At 37.9% G+C, this 18279-nt stretch overlaps 1 protein-coding gene across 1 annotated transcript in view; it reads right to left on the bottom strand.

Moving 5' to 3' along the window:
* Positions 1-18065, bottom strand: part of LOC139133151 (short transient receptor potential channel 4-like) — a 50368-nt gene extending 32303 nt beyond the window's left edge. The window contains exon 1 of the mRNA XM_070699578.1: positions 17770-18065. Within this exon, the coding sequence (XP_070555679.1) occupies positions 17770-17947 (178 nt within the window). The 5' untranslated portion in view covers positions 17948-18065. The remainder of the gene's footprint in view (positions 1-17769) is intronic.
* Between the last annotated feature and the right edge of the window lie 214 nt (positions 18066-18279).

Genomic DNA, 18279 nt, shown 5'->3' with positions numbered 1-18279 from the left:
TGACAACTGAGTACGACTTATTCAAATCTTGATATATAACAGAGAAAATTCATAGAGAAAATTCATTTATATGGCAAGCGAAGTACTCCAACGCTGTAAGAAACAACGTGACTGGAATATGTTTCATTTCGAATTATCATCTTATAAATAATGTAAGCTTATTACCCCATGCCGGAAATGCCGAGAGAGTTTGACCGGTTAAGAAGGGCTTGACTACGCAGTTTCTGCGTAGTGAAGCTTCATTACGTATTCATGGTGACCCCTGGCCAGCTGTCAATAACTTTGGGGGCTTTTGTCTTTTGGCCTGCTTTGCATATGCGTCGTTGGCACACGACCTGCCAATCACCCAGGTAGTCAATTAAACTATTAATTGACTGTTTACCGACCCATTAACACTATCCAGCAGTATCAGTCATATTTTAATCGCGTGGCCCGGGTGGGCACAACGTAGGAACGCGTGTATTTCTGTGTGTACGTTTCACTTGTGGTGTTGTTTGTACCATCGTGTGTCCTTGTTTCACCTACAGCATTACCTTCAAGGTGACAGGCTTACTATTAATGTTCAGTATCATTGCACCGAGTTCTGCCCACGGTGAAAACCACCTGTTTTGCCTACTAATTACTGCCCGTCGCTGCCCGTCCTGAATGTAGCCTATCTATAGCTACAGTAATCACATAAATCATTTATCAGTTTTGATATATACTCCTAAATTGTAAGTTTGATCAAAATCGAGACCACATTCAAGGGCTATGCAGACTGTCCATGTAAGCACACACAGTGACAAGAAGGCGGCAAACACCTACTCACCAAGCACATCGAATCGGCGAAAAGAAGCATAAAAAGCTAGGCTTATCGCCAAAACAAACGCGCCAAGCGCTAACAAAAACCCATACCAAGCGGCCCTTTTCAGGGCCACCAAATACTCCAAAAAGGGAACTACCAAAAAATACGATAAGATGACATAGAACACACAAACACTTAAAAGAAATAACAAAAATCGTACACATAACAAACAACTGAAACACAACATTAAATACAAAATAAACAATCACAGTAACGTAACAGAAAACATGGCCGTGGAAATAAATCAGCTATTTCCAAAGAAAAGCCGACAACAACATGAAATTCAACAACAACCTATCATCGCTCAAACTATGAAACTCCGAAAAATAGTACCAGGCAAAAGCCTTAAAATTCATTCGGACACCAACAAAACCAAACAGAATAAAACCACCTCAGGATTTCAACAAATAAAGTCGTATAATGTGACTACGCTACATCGTGAGACACAAACAATCGTAACAACACCATTCAAAGAAAAGTCAAATTGGACTCCACGAACAACAAAAAAACAAAAACTTGAAAGCTATCTGAAGCTTCTAAACTCGCACTTCTAGAGATACCCTTTCAAACAAGGAAACAAAACATGTCGCGTGCCAAAAGAATCGCGATAAACCAGCTTGCAAACATTGGACAAATTTTGGGAAAATAACCCTTCGACAAGGGTCGGTTTTTCGTTATTGTCAACACAAACGATTACGTACTCGAATGCGAAAGGCAATTACGTAACACTCAGTATTATACACAACAAGCCAGAACAAACAAAGTAAATGAACTATTAATTAAAATGTACGAGAACAAGCACATCAACCAGGATACTTGTAAGTATCTTGATCCAATAAACATAAAATCCGTACCCCGCAGTGGTACTTATTGCCTAAAAATTAACAAACCTCCGCAAAAATCTAAAAGACACACCAGTCAAAACAAAATTTACCGAAGTAAAGAAATATAGAACAAACAAACCGAACCACCAAACGGACTCACAACGTGACCAAAATTAATATACTTGCCTCGCTAATCGGAAAGCAAGACCACTAAAATGCATTAAAATAAATTTTCACATACACAAACTAAGGAAAGAATCTACACTGCGACTGATGAGAAACCACACTCGGGTTTCGAAACGCAAGCGTCAAAGGGCGACTCTATCAACTTTTGTAACAACATAGGTCCGGCTGCGTCTCGCCATAAGCTTTCCCCACACAAACAAAACATTACCGTACACACTAATCCAAACTTCTCTACAAATATCCAAAGCGAAACAAACATTTCATTAACACAAACAATCGGATAAGAATGTAGGAACACATTTTCGAAACGAATCAAACACAAACTCGACACAAAACATTTAGGATAGTTAGGTGGGAGCCTGTTTCACATTTTTTACATCTCGCTATGCTGTCTATGATTCTAAAAATAAAGTCATCTGCCACTTTTTCTGTATACGCGGTTTGGCAAAACTCATCTCTTCAATCGAAAGTCGAGCGATTTCATGGTTCTTTGAGGCACTTAAGTGTACGTCGAGCTTAAGGAATGTAGTTACATTCGCGATGTTTTATTCGAAAATTATTTATTCCTTCAAGGGCAAATGCACATAATTTATGCTGTTGGAAATACTGGCCGCTCATAAACAAGACAATAAACTCAATATATGTGCATTTTTACTTATATTGTCAAAGTACCACCGACACCCACAAAAAACCAAATGGTTCAGTCCAGGTACTTGCAACTCTGCCATCCGACTGGTCAACAGGAAATCAACCATAGGTGTCTTTTGGCACGCGTATACGCCAGTCACCTAGGCGACGGTAATCTGCACCACTTATCACCATCGGGAAGGTACTCCTCCCCATATACCACTGGTGATCCCACCCTCAAGGCACTGCGTCATTCGACCAAGCATTGTTATTGTAATTTCCTGCATAAAATTAACAGCGAGGTCAACCGGTCAAACTCTCTCGGCATTTTCTCTCATGCTTCAAAAGTCTGGTCGTTTATGTTTTACGTGAATAGACGAATCTTCAGTCAACTATTACGTGACTTCCTAAAATATAACACCGTAGATATTCATTTCCGCCAGTAGCACTCAATATATTTGAGGGTCGGTAACTGTACAGCCAATGACTTGACAGTCAAGTTTTTCGTTTTAACATGAGTGAGATAACACTTTGTCTCAAAGCTCTCAAACACTCGGCGAAAATCTCTGGAATGAATGAAATGAAAAGTGTGAACCATTTTAATGGTAACGACGACCTTATCGAAAATGTACTTTGGTTTTGTGTGCGGGTTCAGCGAGAAACCTTTTCCAACTGAACGAAGGTCATTTGTTCTTAGGTCCTCGGGATAGTCAAAGGAAACAAGGTGACCAGTATGGGGTGTGTTTGTTTGTTAAGTGGGATTCTGGTTAAAGTCATGATTCAGTCGCACGTATTTCTTTCATACATGTATGCGGGTACTGTTGCCCGTGATAGGTACGAGGGTTTTTACATATATAAATTAAGTCAATTCAGACAAAAATAAATGGTTAGAGTATATGATTTATCTTTGTGTTACAAAACACAAGTGACATACAATATGGGGACTATTAAAAGCTTCGATAACATGATATGACACTTTGCATCGAATGATTATCTGAATATCATCATTGTCCGTGTGCCACTGTCATTTTAAACATTTGTAGGATATTTATAGTTACATGATATCATTATGAAATGATTTTATAATTCAAGCATTTGTATCTTTAATCACACTGTCACATTTTGTCCGTTTCACTCATTTGCACTAATAAATGTTGGAGGCAGCTCGCAAACAACCTGATAAAACCAACGCGGTATCTAGAAATGCATACGCCTGACTTACCATACTCATATCGTCATTAGTATTTTCACTTTTCATATTGTGAATTGCTATCTATGGTTGAAATATTCATAATATTGGACTTGTCAACAAATTCAAGGACATGTAAGATGTGTCGTTACTGTTGACCATTGAATTTCCGTCCGGACTTGAATTAGTTGGTCGGAGAAGACAAATAAAACCACTTTTGTAAGCACGCTATCGACAGCATAAGTTCTTTTACTCCAAATAGTGTGGAATGGGAAATAAAATGAACGACAAAATGACACAATGCAAAACTGCAATGTTGTTAGGTACCCAGACTGACATTTCTACCGAATACAATGTACTCTGAACTTCGAAGGCTTGACCGACAATTATAACACGTGTCTATATCCGAGATGATACGGTGTAGAAGATGAATGTGGCCCATTGAATGTGGCCCATTTAGCGCTAAACGTTGATGGCAAGGCTTACAACTGTTCCAGCTGCAGTTCCAGTGTAGAGGTCAAAAACTTCAATAACTGAATGCACCTAGATCTCATGGCAATTATGGCTACAGTAATACCACATACTATGAATTGTTCATGGTGATCCAATTCATACACTGTCTCATGGACCTTGCATATTTTACCTTAAATGGAAATAATGATTAGCTCATTGCAAGTTTAATGTCACATTAGCCTTATATTAACCTTCTATAGAGATATAATTGTCAAGAGCCCATATTGTACGCTTGCTTTTTCAGATATCAACAATACTTGATGGGAAGCTTTGAAAATTTGAAATGACATTTCATCTCTTGTTATTTGAAACATCTTCTGTTTTGTCGTAACTGTGGCATGTCCTGTGACTGAATAGTCAGATATAAGCAAAGTGCCAGGGGTAGGGGGTGGGGTGGGGAATGTCCTAAACGCTGTTCGACCGCAGTCACCAGGTGCTTGTAATCTAATACCGTCATGGAAATATAGTTTCATAGTTGTTTGTAGCTCTGAGTCATTATTATTCCATATGATATTACTGCCACCTATTTCTGTATACCAATTTCCTCATAAAGTTAACGCGTCTGGCAAGTATTTCTGAGTGTGTTTTGTTCAAATACAGTACGTTCATTTTAAACGTAGGCTCATTTACTATCGTCAGCGCCAGATGTCGCACATACTTATGTGCTTCTTAATTATATAAAACGTGTCAGAGCCTGTTGATGTGTCTGTTGACTGAACAACCGCTAACGAATTTATATCATCAGTAAATTCCAATTTAAGACATCGATATTTCCAACAATATTTTGTCAACAGTTGTGAGCCATAATGTCTAACTTTCGAAATTTGCTTTATCAGAGCGAGTTTTACTGGTTTTATTTATTATTTTTTTAATGTTTCACTGCAGAAATACTTAAATAAGCATTTTAATGACAAATGCATATACCAGTAATTGTCAATAATGAAAAAAGAATGGTTTATCACTTTAATGAGCAGAAGTACGCACCCATTTCGCTCTATTAATGCTTCATATTAGCCAGTTAAGAGCATTGCTAGGCCTTCATTACAAATTAAACCGGCTGGCAACTGAAACACGTTAAAGGACAGTTCTATACCAGTCTTCGTTACGTCATCAAACTACAAAATCTGCCAAAAAGTAAATGACCATCACAAAACATTTTATCAAATATTACAAATATTTTTAATCACTTTAATTTCCTGCACAGAATAAGATATGATTAAGCGTATTTAGGGGCTTGACAGACAGGTTTTTATTTAGGAGAAAAAAATTATGCATATAACAGATGCAAAGGGTTTTAAATGCCAGATGACGCTATAGCAGTTTTCGTCTTCCGAAGTTCTTGCAATTATTATGCTAAAACGCCCTTGCAAGTGATCACACAGTCATGCAAAAACATTTCTCCGCTCACAGATTAGTATCCAATTGTACATACAAGGTACATTTTAATCATGGATGTTACAGTTACAAGTTACTTTTCAGCGAACGATAAGAAAATGGTGACACACAGACTAATGTCTTTGGGTTTCAAAATGACCATCTTTGCAACCTTGATTTGAGTACAATTATCTATCCCTTAGAATATTTCTTATAATTAACTTCAAATTTCACTTTATTTACAAACTTATCCCCCGTCGTCTCTGCTGCGTCTTTATGTACGACAACAAGGCATGCGTGTGACATTATTACGCCCCAGGTAAATTGTAAGTAATCTTACAGTATTCTGAAGTTGTATCCCTTCAGGTACTCATCAACCCGTTCACCTAATAAACGCATTAATCGAAGCATATGAGAATACTTTTTAATCGCAGGAGAAAATAAGTAGAATTTTACATTAGTCATGATCACGAATTAACGTTTACTTCTGGGAGATTGAATGGACATAAATTTATACAAAAGTGTAATTAGCGATTCACGGTGATTAAATTATGCAGACTATTTGACCATAATGACCGCGTAAGGGCAATATCCAAATCAACAACTGATGAAATTGTATGAGACTGCTATACTCTTATACGCTAAGTTACACCAGTATGCATAGTCATCTGCCATCGCTCAAGGCATACGAGTGGCAGCTCACAATCCCGGGAGATATGAATTTGATATATGCTCCTTCAGTTTAGTGTTTGTTGTATATCTTTTGATACGTTCTTGTCAACGGGCCATCTGTTCCGCAAAATTTCTGAATTGATAGAGCTTCAAGTAGCGCAGCACCTGACCACACTGCAGAGCGTGTACACTAGCTCATATAGTATGGTGCTGGATTACATAGTATATGGCTTTGTATGTGTATTGAGTATTCCGTAGACATTAAGGCCCGTTATTACGGTAGGAGAGAACTGATAAGATATAATCGCTAGCCATTGTTTCTATCAACACTGCAAAATGTTACTTTAACAAAATTGTACCACTACTGATTAAGACAAATATTACACTGATATCATAACTTCTCAGCAAGGTTAGAGAAGAGAAATGTCACCTTTAGTGCGATAAAGATCACACGCCCAATGACGCATCTAAATTTTAGTACCTTTTGCCAGCGCTATGTAGCTTAGTAAACAGGTTGTGATGAACTCTGCACTCCCAAAAGGTTTAAGGGTTAGAAAAAAAACTCATCTTTGTTTACTTGGTTTATAGACAACACGACATAATAAAGTCCGTAAGCTTAGTGAAGATACTTACCGACTTAATACTTAACTACCAGAAGCAGGAAGAATTCCAAGTTTGCCAATTTGCCCTCAAACTGCTTCATAGGGTAAAATAGCTATGTTCTTACCATTTACGAGGCACCCGCACGTTTGAATACAAATTTAAAGATGCTTTTTTGCCACTCAAATTCCAACTACACACCAATAACGCTTTGCATAAACATAGCATACATCAGTGACAATGGAAAGGAAACGTATTTAAAAGCATATGTAAACATTACTAATGGTATAAATTTTACGTCCCTGCTGAGACGATAAAAAGACAAATCGAAGATTATTTCTGGTATAAGTATCGTGTCAGATTAGATATCATGTTCTTGTATTAATTGCCAAAATCGTTTATTACATGCCTCGATGCGAGTGCAAATCAATGCATTGATTTGAATAGGAACATCCAGGGAGTTAGTGGGCCGTGTGAACTAAGTACTGACCGTTTTCATAGTTACCCGGTCCGGTAAAGCCCTTTAAGGTCAAGGTAGACTCTTAACGTTGGATGTAAAATATCCATGCGCGCACTGCTATTTTGACTTTCGTTAACATCTGTTTGATGCTGGTCGACAGTGGTAAAATTGTTTGGTAATGTCCCGCATGTAAATAAATGTCATTTAGAGTTAAATGTTAAGAGGCATGTAATAAAAGTATTACTGCCTGAATACATGGGTTTATGTGTCCTTGCAGCAAGAGACAATTTGTTCCCCTTGCGTCAGGCAAATTGTCACCTGCTCTCGGGCAAATAAAACCATGTATTCAGGTAATAATACAGAAAATATACAATCTGCCATGCTTACAGGCTACCATGTAATCGGTTAAGTGTAGTTTAAGATTCATTGTTTGACTATTAATGGGCGAGATTTGAAAAGTGCAACGGCGTGGTTACAGTCAGTTTTACTGTCACGTCTTCATAGTAAAGTATCTTCAAGTTCTCTGAAATAAGAACTGAAGTTCGTGAGCAATTTATTTAAATTATTTATTCTCGTCGTTTCATGCGACATAGCCATAAAGACTATGCTTGTCATATCGACAGGTTACGAACACGGGGGTTTCAGTGTTTTACACTACGATTACGTGCAAGATTATCCTTCGCGATATTCGAAAGTGCTGAAATGTGTATTTCATCACGCAAAGGCTTGTAAGCTTCATAGTTTCTGGAACGCCATCAAACGATGAAAAAAAAACTGTCACTCTATCTCTTGAAGACATATCCTTTTAAAATTGGGAAAACCGTGCGTGCGTACCAGATTATAATCTTATCTTCATGAGAAAAAATGCCGAGAGGTTTTGACGGTTGACCTCGCTGTTAATTTTATGCAGGAAATTACAATAACATGCTTGGTCGAATGACGCAGTGCCTTGAGGGAGGGATCACCAGTGGTATATGGGGAGGAGTACCTTCCCGATGGTGATAAGTTGTGCAGATTACCGTCGCCTAGGTGACTGGCGTATACGCGTGCCAAAAGACACCTATGGTTGATTTCCTGTTGACCAGTCGGATGGCAGAGTTGCAATACCTGGACTTAACCATTTGTTTTTTGTGGGTGTCGGTGGTACTTTGACAATATAAGTAAAGATGCACATATATTGAGTTTATTGTCTTGTTTATGAGCGGCCAGTATTTCCAACAGCATAAATTATGTGCATTTGCCCTTGAAGGAATAAATAATTTTCGAATAAAACATCGCGAATGTAACTACATTCCTTAAGCTCGACGTACACTTAAGTGCCCCAAAGAACCATGAAATCGCCCGACTTTCGATTGAAGAGATGAGTTTTGCCAAACCGCGTATACAGAAAAAGTGGCAGATGACTTTATTTTTAGAATCATAGACAGTATAGCGAGATGTAAAAAATGTGAAACAGGCTCCCACCTAACTATCCTAAATGTTTTTGTGTCGAGTTGTGTTTGATTCGTTTCGAAAATGTGTTCCTACATTCTTATCCGATTGTTTGTGTTAATGAAATGTTTGTTTCGCTTTGGATATTTGTAGAGAAGTTTGGATTAGTGTGTACGGTAATGTTTTGTTTGTGTGGGGAAAGCTTATGGCCAGACGCAGCCGGACCTATGTTGTTACAAAAGTTGATAGAGTCGCCCTTTGACGCTTGCGTTTCGAAACCCGAGTGTGGTTTCTCATCAGTCGCAGTGTAGATTCTTTCCTTAGTTTGTGTTTGTGAAAATTTATTTTAATGCATTTTAGTGGTCTTGCTTTCCGATTAGCGAGGCAAGTATATTAATTTTGGTCACGTTGTGAGTCCGTTTGGTGGTTCGGTTTGTTTGTTCTATATTTCTTTACTTCGGTAAATTTTGTTTTGACTGGTGTGTCTTTTAGATTTTTGCGGAGGTTTGTTAATTTTTAGGCAATAAGTACACTGCGGGGTACGGATTTTATGTTTATTGGATCAAGATACTTACAAGTATCCTGGTTGATGTGCTTGTTCTCGTACATTTTAATTAATAGTTCGTTTACTTTGTTTACTGTTTGTTCTGACTTGTTGTGTATAATACTGAGTGTTACGTAATTGCCTTCGCATTCGAGTACGTAATCGTTTGTGTTGACAATAACGAAAAACCGACCCTTGTCGAAGGGTTATTTTCCCAAAATTTGTCCAATGTTTGCAAGCTGGTTTATCGCGATTCTTTTGGCACGCGACAAGTTTTATTTCCTTGTTTGAAAGGGTATCTCTAGAAGTGCGAGTTTAAAAGCTTCAGATAGCTTTCAGGTTTTTGTTTTTTTGTTGTTCGTGGAGTTCAATTTGACTTTTCTTTGAATTTGTGTTGTTGCGATTGTTTGTGTCTCACGATGTAGCGTAGTCACATTATACGACTTTATTTGTTGAAATCCTGAGGTGGTTTTATTCTGTTTGGTTTTGTTGGTGTCCGAATGAATTTTAAGGCTTTTGCCTAGTACTATTTTTCGGAGTTTCATAGTTTGAGCGATGATAGGTTGTTGTTGAATTTCATGTTGTTGTCGGCTTTTCTTTGGAAATAGCTGATTTATTTCCACGGCCATGTTTTCTGTTACGTTACTGTGATTGTTTATTTTGTATTTAATGTTGTGTTTCAATTGTTTGATATGTGTACGATTTTTGTTATTTCTTTTAAGTGTTTTGTGTGTTCTATGTCATTTTATCGTATTTTTTGTAGTTCCCTTTTTGGAGTATTTGGTGGCCCTGAAAAGGGCCGCTTGGTATGGGTTTTTGTTAGCGCTTGGCGCGTTTGTTTTGGCGATGAGCCTAGCTTTTTTATGCTTCTTTTCGCCGATTCGATGTGCTTGGTGAGTAGGTGTTTGCCGCCTTCTTGTCACTGTGTGTGCGTACATGGACAGTCTGCATAGCCCTTGAATGTGGTCTCGATTTTGATCAAACTTACAATTTAGGAGTATATACATCAAAACTGATAAATGATTTATGTGATTACTGTAGCTATAGATAGGCTACATTCAGGACGGGCAGCGACGGGCAGTAATTAGTAGGCAAAACAGGTGGTTTTCACCGTGGGCAGAACTCGGTGCAATGATACTGAACATTAATAGTAAGCCTGTCACCTTGAAGGTAATGCTGTAGGTGAAACACCGTGGGTGGAGGGACGGTGGGTGAAACAAGGACTTCAAACACACGATGGTACAAACAACACCACAAGTGAAACGTACACATAGAAATACACGCGTTCCTACGTTGTGCCCACCCGGGCCACGCGATTAAAATATGACTGATACTGCTGGATAGTGTTAATTGGGTCGGTAAACAGTCAATTAATAGTTTAATTGACTACCTGGGTGATTGGCAGGTCGTGTCCAACGACGCATATGCAAAGCAGGCCAAAGACAAAAGCCCCCAAAGTTATTGACAGCTGGCCAGGGGTCACCATGAATACGTAATGAAGCTTCACTACGCAGAAACTGCGTAGTCAAGCCCTTCTTAAACGGTCAAAACCTCTCGGCATTTCCCGGCATGTTCAGGCATGGATTTTAAAACAATTACGAAAGGAACACATGTCAGATTTGTTACATCAAGAACACATCTTAATACGTTAAAAAATCAGAAAAACCTCCAAACATCAAACATCTATTAAAATGAACTAAGCTATAAAATTTGATTCAGCTGACTTTTGAAGTACGATAAGTAGTTTTACTATTATTGTAACGTATTGGTTGTTCAACCCTCCAAACATACACAAAGGTTTGTAAAACATGTTAGACATAAAATCTAAATGTAATCCAAAAATGAGAAAATGAATACACTCTATATTTAGCACACTTTGTATGAGAACATAAATTGGGGCTAAGTGGGGATAATTGCATGAGGTAGAAGGTATTTTTACAGTTTAAGTGTTACATACTAATGATCATTATTTTCACCAATTATTCAAAATATACTACCATAATTGTCAAAAAATAGTTCTCATGGTGTTTTGTAACATGCCATGTCAAATAATCCTTTCACATCATGTCGAAGCTTTTTGAGTGCCATTTACATGTAGATATAACATAACTACAGAGAAGTGTACCATACATTTTGCAGCTGCATTGGTTAGACATGAGGAGTTATGTCGTCCGTTTCCATATCATTTCTATTTTTTAGCTGGTTGACGGGTTGTTTTACAGACAAGTGCTTTTTCCATGCGGAGTGAGTTCCGTCATTCAGATCTCGTACTTCTGAAATCGTACAAGGAGAGGGTCTGGCCACAAGTGAATAGACATCCGACAAATCCTTGAACCTAGCTACTTCAAATTCAGATGTCTTCAATGCTTCAGGGTCCCTTCGTAGATGAATTTATTACGTGCAGGTGTTCCTACAGTCGGTTACCGATGTGCTTAGCTATTAAAGGATCAGGGTGTTCTGGTGTTGTCGTTATTGGACCGGCTCAAAGTACGCAGAGAACAAAACCCAGAAACGTGCAACGAACGGTCTTATGGGTGATACAAAATAGCAGCCCTGTGATCATATATCTAAAGTCAATATAACTTTCCGATATTTTTCACACGGACACTCGTGCTTTTATCGGCATTTCCGATATTGTACGTACTAGCTCACTGTGTGCTATATTAAAAGCTTGCATGAAAACTGAGCGTTGAATTCACCGCGTAGAACGAACGTTGTCTTTGCCAAATCGTTTTCAGAAATTTGTGACGTAGACTGGAAACTGTGGGCCACGTGATATATATATTTCACACCAGAATGCGACAGTGTCACACTGACAGGTTTGGTTCGATTCACTCCACAAAACTACATTGAGCTTAAGGTAGTACGCGCTCGAAAGTGAAAGACTTAAACTTTTGCTCAAACTTTGATCCTAATAGAACTTTCAACCATTCTCTTACTAAATCAAGAATAAAAATCGAGGGTCACCGTGCAAAGTTTGGAACCAGCGAAAGTCAAAATGGCCGCCATCCCTGTCTTAACTCTGTGCGGAAAAATGTAATTTTGATTTTCGAAAAACTAAGACGGTAATAGTTTTTCTTTTTCCAAGAGCTTTAAATTGAGTACCCATAAGTGACAGATCAGAAAAGAATTGTAGAAATTTAAGAGTCTGAATATCTGTCCCCGAGGCGCGTTCTACCATAGGAAAATGGTCACGTTGTCAAATAACTCCACAATTACACTGTACTTATTGAAGTCTGGTTTAATGACACCACCGCTGCCCTCTCACACAAACGACCATCATTGCAAATGAAACAAGTCAGAAAATAGATTGTTTCCATAGCCATCCATTGGTCATTTACGAATTCGAGCCGAATAAAAAGCCAAGATTTGTCAGTAAATTACTCTTAATATTTCATTTGATGTAGCTTGTCATTAAACGGCAGAATATAGGACGGAACTGAGTTAGCACAATCGTTTTAAGGGAAATACGACGGTACAGTCGCCGTCCTGTCCGTATAAATCGTTACCTTCATTTTACGAGCACTAAAAAGGCATTTTAATACAATTGGCACCCATGGAAAGTTTTTAACGACGAAACTTTTCAATGTAAAATGCGTGTGTCTCTATCTATCTATCTATCTATCTATCTATCTATCTATCTATCTATCTATCTATCTATCTATCTATCTATCTATCTATCTATCTATCTATCTATCTATCTATCTATCTATCTATCTATCTATCAATTGTTTGCATTATCAAGAGCAATGCTTATTCTTTGTTGAATTCTGCCTCTAGGCGAGAATTAAGATACGGCCATTCTTTTAGGAGAGCTCTTGTCGCCGTCAGGCAAACGATATCATGACAGTCGGACTATCTAAAGAAAACTGCCCGACAGGCCGCTAAATTGGAGTACCAGCCTGTAAAATTCTACCTAATCATACACAAAGGCATACCCTTATATCATTACTGGTGATATTTATGTTAAACTGAGGTCCGCAAAATTTGTAATTATTATTGCTGGCTCAAGGTCTGCGATGTATTTTAGGTCCTGCAGTCATGAAAAGTAAAATTTACAATACTCGCTGAGTGGGAATTTAGTAGTTCTAATTCAAGTTTAGATATCCAGCCTTTTCCTATGCAAACATTGATTGACAATTTCAGAATTTCAATTTGAATGCCTTTTGGGAGGTTCAAGTAAGTTGATAAATGTGACATGATATCAGATGATATTACATTCAATTTATCTTTAAAATGTGACGAGCTTCTGTTATGATTTATAGATTAGTGTATGACTTGAGCCAGGTGTTGGACAGGTATTACTCACTCTCGTCGAACCACCTGACTTCACTCGTAAATTTTATTAAAAGGAGCAAATCTATATGTTTTCTTGTTGACTCAGTTTTCTTGTATCTAGGTCTATGACAGTATACTGTCTGTATTTAATTCATGGACATGTAAGCTTAAATAATCACACATACGACCGTTGCAATGATTTTCAGACTTCCAGTTTGTACGTTATAACCTTTTATTGTATTTTTACTACTCTCTCCTGGCGCGTGGTGGCCATGCGTTTAATATGGTGTGAGGTAGAATGCCCCCAGGGACACATGTTTTGGATATCTTATTTTTACAATTATTGTAAAAGTATTATACTTTTTTTGAGCCTAGGCACACTTTGAAGCTCTTAGAGTCCATTTTCGCCATTTTTCTTGCGAAAGTCCAAAATTTCATATTTCTCAAAGAGATGAGACACGAATACCAGCCGTTTGGAATTTCAAATGGCGGTAAATGTTATAGTTCCTTTACATCAAAATTGCAAAGTTGAACCCAGTTTTTTTTTCTTGATTTCGAAGGGGAATGGTTTAAAATTTTCTTTAAAAGGTTTGAGCAAACAATTTACTATGCTTGTCGGTTTTCGGTGCATACTTTCTTACAAATATAAAATAAAAGTTATCAGACTCCATACATAGACACTTGTTCAAGCCTGCTGTGAGCGCTCACCTTTTGTAAAACACCAATTCACACAACGTTTTAGAATAGTGGAATTCTGTTACGGAACATGAACAGGTTCCACCTCAATCTAAAGTAACATTTAAAGTAATAGTATAAGCAGGGTCGTAGGTATCTGCATAATAGTAAACTCGCCATTATAAGTCTATTAGTGTTTTGTCGCCATACGTAACGTTATTTGTGTATCAATAAATATCTCGACAAAATTTAAAAAAACAATGATTCTGAACTTTATGCACTTGATATGTTACTGCCTGCAAAAATTCTGCTAAGCCAGAGATATTACCCCTCATAGGTCGAAAATAATGATGCAAACAGGAGACTCAATCGATTTTTTGCTTAACCAAAAAACCATTTCACCACAACAAAGGGCATGCACGTCTATATGATACCGTTTCAACCTATAATGTGCCATGTTTTTGAGTTATTCTTAAACGCATTGAATAAAAAATGCGGTAGTCAAAATACATATAGCTGGTACTGCAGCTGCAGTTTACGGGCTGCAAACGTGACGTTTGTATCCACATAGGAAGGTCGCCGTCTCTAACATATGGGACTAAATACAGAGGACACAAGTGTGCTACTGAATAATAGACGTAAGAGACATGAACTGTAGAGCGCTTTCCCACAATTCTATGGTATCAGTTGCTCTCTCTCTCTCTCTCTCTCTCTCTCTCTCTCTCTCTCTCTCTCTCTAAAAAAAAAAAAATACATGAAAATATTATATCGGTGTGTAAACCAGTCGTCTCTTCTGAGTGGAGGAGAGCTCATTGTTGGTATAATTGAAATTACCAAGTTAACACGACTGCCTCAACTGGCATTGAAGGTTAATGTAGAGGCAAAGAATGTTCGGATGGCGGGAAAATTCGCATTGAAAACTCACTAAATGTTTGAATACAAAATGTAGAGGCAAAGCATTTTCGAATGGCGGGAAAATTCGCTTGAAAAAAAATAAATGTTTGAATGCAATGTGATTATTCGAAGGGCAGTGTAAACGTTTTTAAAATTTGCGTTTAGAACTGCCGTATTATGACATTTAGTTTGCGTTTCGCCATACTCGAATCGTTACGTTTTGTCGTCTGGTCAACACGTGCGTGTCCCTCTGCGTGTGCGTGTTCCTCTCGTCAACAGTGCTCGACTCCAGGAGTTGAATTTTCGTTTCTCAATTTGTAATTCCCTTTCCGGCAAGGATGTAGATATGGTGTCGCCACAAAGTGATGACATCAAAATCGTCGTACAAAAACACAAACGCCTAGTAAATGCGGAACTGACTAACTAATAACGTTAAAAGAATATAAATTTCCACTTTAAATTCTTCCATTCGTATTCACAGTTTCTGACTACTTAGTTTATGCGTCGGGTGAAGCACAGTGGAGGCCAGGTACTGGGGTTAGCTGACCAAATAGTCGGAACGGAGCGAGGGTAACCGTCACAAAATCAAGCAAATGAAGTTTAACACACATATTTTAAGGGGGCACCATATTATAAGTGGCATAGCAAGAAACTGATGAATGGCTTGAAAAAAGTGAAAATTGAGACCTTTCTTTCCAATCATTTTCCGGTAAGTTTCCAAAACCCCATTCCTAATTCACTTACCCCTCAAAATAATTCCTCATCCCTTTTAGAACATAACCTTTGACCTCACTGCCATACGAACACACGTCTTCAACGTCATCATTTACATCCTTGCCCACTACACACTCGATTTTGATGCAATTCGATCAACATGGAACTTGCCCAGTGGCTCATGCTGCATGTCGTGCAGACCCGCCTGCTGACTAGTTATTACGTAATTGTTCCGATTCACATTTTACATGCTTCTTTCTATGAATACCCTCATTTTAATTTATAAGTGAATATCGCTGCAAATTTCTATAAATGTTAGCGCATTCGTAACCCGCATTATGCAAATTCAACCTTTATGTAACTTAGCTAATAAGCAGCGAGTAAAATCAATTTGTTGAATACCGTAAAGAATAATTATTTGCAACAGGCAGACTTTGACTTACACTGCACCTGTGACCTGTAGGGCGTGGGATAGAACGTCCAACATCAACGTTTTACCTTGCAACGTTACTAATTATATAATATTAATCTTATTTGCGTATGCTTCCAAACATTCTACTAATTTTGAAATTAATCGTTACCCGCTCATTCACAAAATATGCATATTTATAGGATAAAATATATTTTTGGACGAAAAATCACCCTGGAAATCTTCCTTGACAACGCGTTTGCGACGGACCTTGTCATCTTTACTGTTGTTTCAAGCTCACAGAATGAGACCATTTCCATTCTGCAAGTAATGTTTTATTCAACGATTTTTTCGATGAACCGTTGTTCATGTCGCAATCTGCGGTAATGTTTTTCCAGGATACATTAGATAAATGTGTTACGACTTTCTTTGGTAAGGTGAAGATCGTATCAAGTCATTATAATATTTGTTTATTTTTTATCAAGTTTTCAACATTCGACGGAAAACATTGGCAAAAAGGCTCAATATATATATATATATATATATATATATATATATATATATATATATATATATATGCATTTGGTTCAGAGCTCTAAAAAATAAACGTAGACATACTTTAACGAAATTGCTAAACATATGTTCAGACATTCGATATTTGAGCACATAGCAAAGAAGCTTGCATCTACACGTCATAGGTGTCCCCGATGCGTCGTATTATTTTATGATCCGATACAAAATACTAATCATCTTTTTCGGCCGAAAAGGCAGGAAAATTGAGTACTTTTTTCTCTGAAGAGAAAAACAGCAGGCGAAAGTGGATCGATCGATTGCCCTTTCACAAACCTTGAACTGCCAAGTGATCACTATATATTGTGTATTATCGCCAATTCTAGTAGATTCACAAAGAGTATCAAACTAATATCAAGGAATTTGGCAAAAAGAAACGACTTTCTTAATCTGAAATATACACGACTCTGACAATTGGTACTCAGTGCTACATAGTGTGGTATCGTTTACATACAAAAAGGAAAAAAAAAAACGCTTTCTATTATATTCGAGTGAGAGTTAGTTTTGTGAAGCAGGTCAAATTTTATTTTTTCCAGTGATATGCCACTTCTCAACCATTCGTCAATCTTGCTATCTATTCACATTGATATTAATTTGAATTATAAGCGTCACGGTTCTAGAGTAATGGCAATGACATCACAAATGGCAATGACATCACATGCACTTCGCTTTATCTGGTCAAATATCAACATTCAACTCTTGATCCCTTTCAGCGGTGTCACAATCTACGTGAATATATAATGAGCGATAAAAAAGAACAATGTTAGCTATAAAACTAGCAGCTTTAAATAGAAGTAAGGGACGACATAATGCGTCTTTTGTCATTTATCGCTGGATTTCTGGACAAAAACTTTGCAATGCTGTCTTCACCCAGTCGAATCGCCAAATATGAATCCTGCAGCCCTACAATTCTGTATTTGTAATTGATGAATTGTACCTATAGAACAAGAAGAACAAACGCTCACCCGTGTTTCCAAATTCAATTGCAATTACAAGAGCCGATTGTCCCTCCGAGTCAACGCAGTTGATATCCAGGTTGTCATAGCGATCGAGTGTCTCCGTCAATAACTTTTTGTCTCCCTTCTCGGCGGCGGCGAGAAATAACTTTTCCGCCGAACGTTTCGTCGTAGAAAGGACATCCATTTATTCTCTGCTTCCGACAAGCTAGTTGGTTTTTTTAAGACTGGTGTCTCTTAGGGATCCCGGCAGAGCTACTCATACCATACTGCTGCTGCAAGTGAACGACTGTCACAGCGCGGTCGAAGGCACTCATGTGAGCGCCGAGAATGACGTCACACTTATGCGGGCTGTGATCAAATGAGGGCACCTATTTGACGAAGTTATCTGTAGCGGGGTGTCACTGTATGTGATCCATGATTAACCCAGCCCCGCTACCTATTAAGTGTGACCGTTAGGCTGGAACGTGAAAACGTGTTCAATTAATATTAGTGTGTCTTAGTTTGAGTTCACCGCTA

This window comes from Ptychodera flava, chromosome 5, assembly GCF_041260155.1.
Source record: "Ptychodera flava strain L36383 chromosome 5, AS_Pfla_20210202, whole genome shotgun sequence".
NCBI lineage: Eukaryota > Metazoa > Hemichordata > Enteropneusta > Ptychoderidae > Ptychodera > Ptychodera flava.
Note: the sequence above shows the minus strand (reverse complement) of the source record. Positions and strands in the feature narration are given on the sequence as shown.